Source organism: Hesperophylax consimilis, chromosome 6 (assembly GCF_061612785.1).
Source record: "Hesperophylax consimilis isolate HC1 chromosome 6, BYU_Hcon_1.0, whole genome shotgun sequence".
Lineage (NCBI taxonomy): Eukaryota > Metazoa > Arthropoda > Insecta > Trichoptera > Limnephilidae > Hesperophylax > Hesperophylax consimilis.
In genome coordinates, this window is record NC_142841.1 from 8,633,681 (window position 1) to 8,643,491 (window position 9,811).

Below are 9,811 nucleotides of genomic sequence, written 5' to 3' on the forward strand. Positions count from 1 at the left end.
GTAATTTCTACGAATTAGAGGCAAACATCGTAACCATATTTTTGGCCCCAGGAGGGTTCGAGAATGCTTTGGATAAACTTTGACATCAGTTGTACATTGACCACCGATGTATGCACATTTAAATAACCAGGCCATGCACAGAAAAGTAATATTCGCTAAAGTAAGATAGGATTGCAGCGCTGTCCATTGTGGGACTTTTCTTCGTAGAATCTGAATGTTCGTGCAAAAGTGTCTTACTAAATGAGGTAAGAAAATATTAAATTTTGGAAACAAGCCTAAACTTTTTTTTACCTGATTTGGGATATATATAATTAGGTATTTTACGCAATTCGCGCGCCGTTGTAAAAAAAGGACTAGTAATTTATACTAAAAAAAAATCGAATTATGTAAGTACTATATAATAATTGATTTATATATTATATATGTATAATAATTTTCTTGGTTTACCCATAGGTAGTCCTTTAAAGGACTTTTTAACTCCTGACGTTTTGGACAGATCTCACTGTCCATCTTCAGAGGCCTTATGTCTTGAGTTTTGTCTCAAACTGATCGCTTTCACGTATCTGTTCGATGCAGAAATCAAAACCTAAGTGGACTTACTACTACTACGTTATGCGGGTAAACCGAAAAAAATATTCTTCATCTTACATCCGTGAAAACCTTAACCATAACATATTTATAAATTAATTGGAATTTCGAGGGTCGTAAACTATATATATTTTTAGTAAAATACTGATTACTGGCATCCTTCGAAGATAAAAATATGTTTTGTACAGTTCTTCTTACCCCCTACCGCCCAGACGATGATGAAACGTTTAGTTCGGTTGGTTTTATGGTGGAATCGTGAATCTAGGGGATTTCCGGGGAAATTTTAGGGAAAAATTACTGGGGAAAAAACTATTTGTATACATCGCATCACTGCTGAATGCATTGCTTGGAAAAATATAATAATAATAATTGCATAGCTTGTTACAGCTTGTCCCCATACATACCATCCACAGTTTATTTATGGTCTCTAGTTTCGTCGACGTGTCAATTTTGAACGCTTATTATTAAATCACTTGAAAATTTTCTGTTTACAATAAGGACGGTAAGTAGTAAGTGCAAGAAATAGGTACCTACTTATTTAAATCGAAGTACCTATCTAGTGTCGAAAATGCGATGCGGTGAATCTTCAAATTTGAGAGGTACAGCCACCTTCTCATCTCCGAAAATGATTGGTTTCTACAGTGTCGGACCCAATAATAACTTCTTGGACAATTGTTCTCAATTAAAGTATCTCAACAGAATACCACCTAAACAAGTAAATTTCGACTTGAACCACAATATAGATTCCTGGTCAAGAGTTTTATCTGAAGAAAAACTGAAATTTATTTTGTCTTTTTTCAAAGATCACAGGGAAACTTTTGATATTTTTGATGATAGTCCGATAACCCTAGACGATGTGCCTTTTATGTGCTGCAGAGCGCTCCTCAAGGATTTTTGTACCCAGCCCTACAAGAGGAAATTTGACTCTATTAGGTTTACGGTCTGCCTATTTCGTGGTATATTCTTCCTCCATTATTTGGATCCAGAGCTGTATCTGGACGTAGAGCGCAAATCACAGAAATGGGAACAGATATCAACCAAACAGGGGATCAAACTAGAGCAGTATTTGCTGTCAAGTAAGTTGTCATCGCATTCCATCATTCCCATATCACTCCACATCATTACTACATTCCTTTTCATCGTATTAACGCAATTTCATCACAACCTATTCGATCAACTTCAACTTAATATTAAATCCCAAAGGTTCCAAACTTTTTGAGGTTACTTTTCGCCTTCATTTTCATGGGATTGACTCAACAAGAATCTTATACTATATATTTTGCTGTTCAATACCAATATTTGTCCTACAACTAGAAAATAATTTTTTATCCATGGTTGTAAATATAATTTATTAAAAAATGATTTTTTCTCAAAATTCACAATCGTAATTATTGGAGCGAAGCAAACTTTTTACTTCTACCATTGTGTAGAATCACCTCCCGAAGTTAGTGCACTTTACCCCCGGACACCCTGTATGACGTAAATGCGAAAGGCAGAAGAAATCGGTGATGCCCTAAGAAAGACATGGCACGATCCAGTGAACCAGATACTTGAGTCGGGCCATGTCAAGAGTCAGAATAATAGAAGAGTGTGTAGGAGACGGCGTATGAATGTGAATTAGGCAAGACTTGGCCAGATGGAATACCTGCCCTGGTCCTTAAGAGGTGTTCTGCAGAATTAACTCCGGTGATCTTGAAATTATTTAAACTCTTACTCAAAAGTGGAAAGGTGCCAGATCATTAGAAAAAGGTGATCCTCCACACAATCCTTAAGAAGGGTGACCGTTCCGATTCTTCTAATTACTGCACCTTAGCCATCACTTCCATACTCTCAAAGGTATTGGAAAGGGTGGTTAATAGTTGCTCACATACCTCGAGAACAAAAACATCCTAAGAGATCGTCGAAACCGATCATGTGGCGATCTGCTCAGGTATGCGATGCATATTTGGAGGCGGTACTTGGAACGTTTTGGAGAAACTCAAACCCTCGGGTTGGATATCTCCAAAGCCTTTGATTGGGTCTGGCACCGGGCACTTGTCGGGAAGTCACCATCTTATGGGACCCTTCCAACCCTGCATAGTTTGATTGCAGACACTTTCAAAGGAAGAACAATTCAAACCATAGGTGACGGTTCTTCTTCCTCTCTCCACCAAATCAATTCGGGGGTGATACAAGGATCTTTGCTGTTTTTGTTGCACATCAACGATCTCTTTGAATTTGCACCAATTAATTGCGATGCTGTCGACAGCACCGTTCAAGAGAGTTATCTTTTTTTACAAGCCCCTTCTACTTATGATGTCAGTACACCTCGGGAAGTTTTGAAACAAAAAGTTGACCACCACCTCGAAAAGGTTCGTGCCTGGGATAAGGACAGTTTCAATGTCTCAAAAACCCAAGCGTGTCTGATTTCGATTAAGAGTGAGATCAGTGACTCTCTGGTGCAATTTGATGGAGGTACCCTCCCCAATAAAGACTCCATTGAAACGCTTGGAGTAAGTATATCAGACCGGCTTAGGTATCGGAGCTCTATAGAAGCCCGAGTAAATCTGGCTTCCAAGAAACTGAGCGTCTTGTATAGAGCCAGCAGATTCTTCAATATTAACCAGCTGCTAACCCTTTACAAATCTCAAGTACGCCCAGCAATTGAATTTGGGAGTCACCTCTGGGCTGGAACAACACAATACTTGATAAACCTACTTGATTCTGTGCAAAGGAGGGCAGTTTGTCTGATTGACAATCCATTGTTAACAGACTGATTGCCATCTCTAATGCACAGTCCAAATGTGGGCATGCTGAGTGTTCTACATGTATTTTAAGCCTGTTCCAAGGAACTAGCAGCATTGATCCCTGGTGCGCCGTGAAACTCGATGTACACAAGCTGAACACCCGTTCATAGGTGAGTTTGAGAACCGGCCGCTTCTTCGACTCGTTTTTGTTTTAAGACAACTCGTATGTGGATCAAACTACCAGCTTCTGTTTTTCCTCCTTCACATAATCAGGGCCTCTTCAAGACCTTTATTGATAAATCCCTTCCTACAACCCCTACCTTAACCGGGTGGCGACGTGACTCCTCTGCCAATTCCCCTACTCTCCTCCTCACTGTACAGACAGGGAGGCTCTTGTGAGGTGTCACATAAAAATAAACCCTTGGTTGGGAACCCCCATTAGGGTCATTTGTTCATAAAAATCTCCTAAATAAGAATATTTTTTTAATATAAACTCCCCACAGGAGGTTCCAAGGTTTCCCTCAGGGCCTATTTCATCTTTGGGGATGCTGTGTGAAGGAATCTACTAATGTCGATATTGATAATTTGACATCGTGGGGGTCAGTGGTTGATTATCGTTATTCACGCACAGTGCGCGCACTAATGTAGTATGTTTGTGCGTTCAATGCATGTGGCCAACTATAGTATGTTCAGGGTATATAATTATGATAATTTTGATATTTCAATAGATGGTTACATTTACTATCAATCTTCTGACATCATCAAATTTTAAATGGTAGGTGAAAAAAAAGTTTATATTAAAAAATCCATCCCGCACTGACGTCATAATCCCCATCCATAGATAAAGATAAATAAATAGTGGTTCCAGGACAAAACAGAATATTAAAGAAAAGTGTTTAAAAATAAACTAATCCTTTTCTGTCCGGTTGCCATTACAGGTGATCCTAGTAGAGAACCCGACACTAGTTTGCCAATAGAAGGTAATGCGCACTTCTACTGTGTGTTTGAGAGGCACTTGGAGCGGCACCACCTGATCTTCTCGGCTGAGATGGATGGCATCCTCATGGAGCATTCCTTTCTGCAGGAGGGACTGAGACCTGACACTGCGTCCTCGGTGAGGGTCTTGGAAGAACTCCAGGACTGTGCATTCATTGAAATCAAGTCACTACGAGTAAGGTCTGAGGCATGGCAACATGGCGTGTTCAGGTAGGTATCATTGATATAGGGCCCGAGATTTAGTTTTAAATATTAGAATGGAGTTCAAAATGTGTCACAGAATCAAACAGAACAGTGACAAAACACGTAATAATAAAGTAAGAGGTTAGGTTTTTTTTTTCTTTACTTTTCTTCAATGTTCTTTTTTTGTAACCATTCTGTTTTGTGATAGAACTGTTCAAAATATAAAATAGTATAAAAATTTGGGTAACTTATACTAAAATATAATATAAACTATCTGGTCAAGAAAAAAAATAATAGCTGTAAGATCAAGAGGGGTAAGGCTATCGACTAGCAAGCTGGAGGTTGCGAGTTCAAATTCCGGCGTGGCCAAGTAAATTTTATTTCATTAAATTGTGTTTTTTCACAATTTACTCATTAACCCTTCAGGTTTAAAAATATTTTTAAGTCCCAACGACACAGTGAAATTTCATGGAATGCTCCCGAGGTATCTAAAATGTGCTACATATTTATTATTTTTGAAGTTGTCGTAAAAAGAAATACCATTTTAAAAACTGGGTAAAATTATATTTGAAATGTTTGTTTTTGAAATAAACATTGATATTTCTAAAAAAAATCATTTTTAATATCAAACACAAAATTTAAAAAAAAAAAAACTTACCGGGACGTACTTTGACCCGAAACATCCGTAATTTTGAAAAAATTTGATATTTAGAATATTGTACGAAAATTGTGGGAATTAGTACGAAAATTGTCACTTCACTTTTTGTGCCATTCATATAATAAAAAATATAAATAATTTTTTTCCGTTTCAACTGTCAATGAAAAAATCCCAAACAATTTTTTGGATTTTATCTGTGTAAATATGTATGAATATTTGAGACAAACTGAGAAGAATAATTATTTATCTTTCCAACATCGAACAAATCACATATCTATGCATTATAGAAAAAAAGATAAAATTACTTTATAATGTATGGATGCCCCGATCAGATCTGTCCCTCAGAGCCTCTTGGAATATGAGATTTGTGGCTAGTAATGTATGGACGCCCCAATCAGATCTGTCCCTCAAAGCCTCTAATGGAATATGAGATTTGTGGCTAGTAATGTATGGACGCCCCGATCAGATCTGTCCCTCAGAGCCTCTAATGGAATATGAGATTTGTGGCTAGTAATGTATGGACGCCCCGATCAGATCTGTCCCTCAGAGCCTCTAATGGAATATGAGATTTGTGGCTAGTAATGTATGGACGCCCCGATCAGATCTGTCCCTCAGAGCCTCTAATGGAACATGAGATTTGTAGCTAGTAATGTATGGACGCCCCGATCAGATCTGTCCCTCAGAGCCTCTAATGGAATATGAGATTTGTGGCTAGTAATGTATGGACGCCCCGATCAGATCTGTCCCTCAGAGCCTCTAATGGAATATGAGATTTGTGGCTAGTAATGTATGGACGCCCCGATCAGATCTGTCCCTCAGAGCCTCTAATGGAATATGAGATTTGTGGCTAGTAATGTATGGACGCCCCGATCAGATCTGTCCCTCAGAGCCTCTAATGGAATATGAGATTTGTGGCTAGTAATGTATGGACGCCCCGATCAGATCTGTCCCTCAGAGCCTCTAATGGAACATGAGATTTGTAGCTAGTAATGTATGGACGCCCCGATCAGATCTGTCCCTCAGAGCCTCTAATGGAATATGAGATTTGTGGCTAGTAATGTATGGACGCCCCGATCAGATCTGTCCCTCAGAGCCTCTAATGGAATATGAGATTTGTGGCTAGTAATGTATGGACGCCCCGATCAGATCTGTCCCTCAGAGCCTCTAATGGAATATGAGATTTGTGGCTAGTAATGTATGGACGCCCCGATCAGATCTGTCCCTCAGAGCCTCTAATGGAATATGAGATTTGTGGCTAGTAATGTATGGACGCCCCGATCAGTTCTGTCCCTCAGAGCCTCTAATGAAATATGATGTTTGTGGCTAGTAATGTCCTTCAGAGACTTGAGGGATAATATATATATATACATGGTGTCCGGAAACTCGTAGTACAAGCGGGAAACTGGTGAATCTACATCACATTTGGAGTCGATTTTGTAGTATAATTTTTTTTGATTTGAGCTTTCGTTTTCGAGTAAATCGAGTCAGAAGTTGATTTTTTTTGGATCAAATTCTTATAAATTATTACTGAAGATCAAAGTACCCAACTATTTAAAACTATTTAAAAATTTAAAAGTAAAACAAATAATGACGAAAAAATTTGAACCCTGAAACACCCGAAAAAAAATTTTTTTTGGTTTTTTTTTTTTTTTTATAAAAATGCTCAAATCAAAAAACTTTATGTTTATTTGGGTTCCCCGTGTGGTATACATTCTCCAGTTTCCGGCTTGTACTACGAGTTTCCGGACATCATGTATATATATATATATTTGCGGCACGTTCCAGAGTGGAAGATACTCTCAGTATCGCCCTGGTGTAAGAATTGCGAATCGCCATTCAGAATTGGAACATTGCTTGAAATGGCTTTGGCCATGTTTGGTGACCAGATCTGAATAGCCAGATTCCTCTCCCCGCTACCTTCAGCCTGACAACATACCCCAATTGGGGATGCCAGTCTAACTGGCTCTAGGCAGTTGGGACTCTTGTGCAGTTTCACATTAATAATTTAAATAAAAAAGAAAGACAAACATTCTCATGACAATATTTGACTACTACAAACCATCATTATAAGCAAAGAATGTTGCTTGTGCAATGGTGGATTAGCTGGCAGACGAATTGAACTTGATTGAAACCACAATGCCCGATCGAACCCAATGTATTTGTCCACATGGTCGCATTTGAACCTTTGACTATTCAGATAATGTACAAAAAAACTTTTTTATTGCAGAAAGTACAATTCAATGAATTGGTGGGTTCAGTCCCATCTCACAGGAGTTGAGTCAATTTTCTGTGGGTTAAAGAATGATAATGGAATTGTAGAAGAAATTGAAGAACACCAAGTGGAACGTCTTCCCAAACGTGGTGTAAGTAAACATTCTCTATAAACAACTTAAACTTGCAACTGACTTGACTTCAGCTATTTTCCATAGAAAGCAATAGGGTGGTTGAAAAGTAATCGGCTGAGGCAAGAGATGGCGCCACCAGTGTCAAATCAATGTTGGTAGAGATGTGGGTCAATGAGGTCATCGCTGAAACGAGGCCCCATTTCGAGAGCTTTTAAAATTTGTATTATTCGTAGGCCATCGAAACGTTGGACAAGTGAAAGGTACGGAGACGTTGAGAAATATATTGTGTTTTCTTGCCTAGGCTGATTAGTTTTCAGCCGCATGTTCAAGAATGTTGTTTCACCAATACAAGGGATTGAGGGTTACTTATAGAGTTAAAACACTGCAAACAATCTATTTCATTGTATTGTAAATTTCTACCTGTTTCTTTTATATTGTATTTGTGTGGGATTTAGAGCAAAGTTTGTCAAATGTCCCCATTCAAGTGTGCCATAAGTGATTGCAGATTGAATCCAAAATATAGATATACTTACTGACTGAAGAAATAAACATAGAGAAGTGTGTTGTGGTGGTTTAATTTAGGCCAGTTTCACATCGGCACGATTTACCAGCAACAATTTGAAACTAACCTTAATCTTACTTAGGGTAAAATTGATAAAACATTTTCAAATATTAAAATTCGTTCTTGACAAGATAATCTCTTCCTGGTGCCTCAGAGTGGAAAGGGCAACATCACTTTTCTTTTAATTCAGTATAGATCAAAATCCTAGATATTTTTATTATTATTATGGCTTACAGACAGATTTTATCCATTCAATTTGAAGGTAACATGTCTGAAACGGAATGGAGAAAGGACGTCAGATGGCCAAACCTTCAGACATGTTCCCCGGCTAAAACAAATGAAATCGGATTGTCTGTAGGCCCTATTAAGGTCTATTCACATCTACCAGCACCGTGCGTAGCAGACACGGCTCAGATGCAAGTAAAATGGCGTCAACAGCTGATTATGACACTGCGTGGGTAAAGTCCTTTTGAAGGTGATTTTAATTCCTTTAAAATTCAAAATAGAATGAATTCTTCGTACCAATTGCATTCGCATGGACTTCAGCTGTTGATGCGGTGCCATTTTACTTGTGCCGTCGTGTCTGCCACGCCGGTAGATGTGAATAGACCTTTAGTCCAACATTTATGTGGAAACTTGTTTGTAATACTTTGCGGAACATAGTAACTTACAATGTTCCTCAAGTTTATTGGTGATGTAGTTGTAAGTAACAAGTCCTTTTCAATAAACATTTTTTTAGAATCCCTGGAAACCACAAGTTTGCTTGAACGTCTGCAATAATATCCTGTCATTCATCAAGAAAACATTTTCAAAGGAATTGAAGCAGACGTCTTCAAACAGGGATAAAGATGTAAGAATGCTTCCTCTGAAGCAGTTGATCTTTGAGAGGAAGGAGGGATCTGACCTACTCCAGCTATCGGAACCCCGGACGTCAGAAAATATTTCCATCCTTGATGATTGGTTCATTAATTTGTTTGTGGATTATGAAAATTATTGATGATTATTATTGGCAGAGGAGATAAAAGCGAAACCATAGGACAGGCACAATATGCTGTTGGGACTAATTATTACATTTATCAACTATCAAAATTAGACATACTCACAGTTCCATAACAAATCAGAACATAATACATAGCACTCTCTTTAGGGTGAATTGCCTAATACAAAAAAAAAAACAAGAATGAAATAAAAATAAAACCTTACCTATAATTTTATAATGTTCTTTTTTGCCACTGTTCCGTTACGTTTCGTCCGGTTACCTCTAATCACACATCTGGTTATTATTGGGGATAACGGGACCACTGCACTTGATGGAATTCAGTATGGAATTCACATATATTTCCAAGATGGCAAGAAATCACATGAAAGAGAATTAACATTGACCAGATAACTCATCAAAATAACAATTCAATACACCTTTAAAAAGTGTACTTTTTTATGTTTATGTTAAACCGCAAGAGTACCAACTGCTCCCAACCGTCTGGAACCAGTGAGACTATGGCATCCCCAATTGGGCTATTTTGTGAGGCGGGAGGTGAAGGAGATGGGGAAGTACCTGGCCGTTCAGATCTGGTCCGCAAACACGGCCAAAGCCATTTCAAGCAACGTTTCAGTTCTGAATGGTGGTCTTACATCGGGGCGATACTGAAAGTATCTGGCGTTTCTGGAAGTTCGCAAATATACTATATATTATTTTTAATGAGTATTTTGTGAAATAACACAAATTAATCAAATAAAATTAACTTGCATATTT

General features: G+C 38.2%; 1 protein-coding gene across 1 annotated transcript; it reads left to right on the plus strand.

Annotated features, from left to right (window-relative positions):
• Positions 1–999: 999 nt before the first annotated feature.
• On the plus strand, positions 1,000–9,189 carry LOC149422922 (decapping and exoribonuclease protein Rai1-like). Its single transcript, XM_089632776.1, has 4 exons — positions 1,000–1,664; positions 4,253–4,520; positions 7,379–7,514; positions 8,798–9,189. The coding sequence occupies exons 1-4, from the start codon at positions 1,157–1,159 to the stop codon at positions 9,053–9,055; spliced, it is 1,170 nt and encodes a 389-aa protein (XP_089488902.1). The 5' UTR covers positions 1,000–1,156; the 3' UTR covers positions 9,056–9,189.
• The last annotated feature ends 622 nt before the right edge of the window (positions 9,190–9,811 follow it).

What these genes read in the sequence shown, in the direction of transcription:
- LOC149422922 (XM_089632776.1), top strand. Translation starts at nt 1,157, where the DNA reads ATGCGATGCGGTGAATCTTCAAATTTGAGAGGTACAGCCACCTTCTCA. An exon ending in AGAGCAGTATTTGCTGTCAA is followed by an intron (nt 1,665 to 4,252) that starts GTAAGTTGTCAT and finishes TTGCCATTACAG; the next exon opens with GTGATCCTAGTAGAGAACCC. An exon ending in TGGCAACATGGCGTGTTCAG is followed by an intron (nt 4,521 to 7,378) that starts GTAGGTATCATT and finishes TTTTTATTGCAG; the next exon opens with AAAGTACAATTCAATGAATT.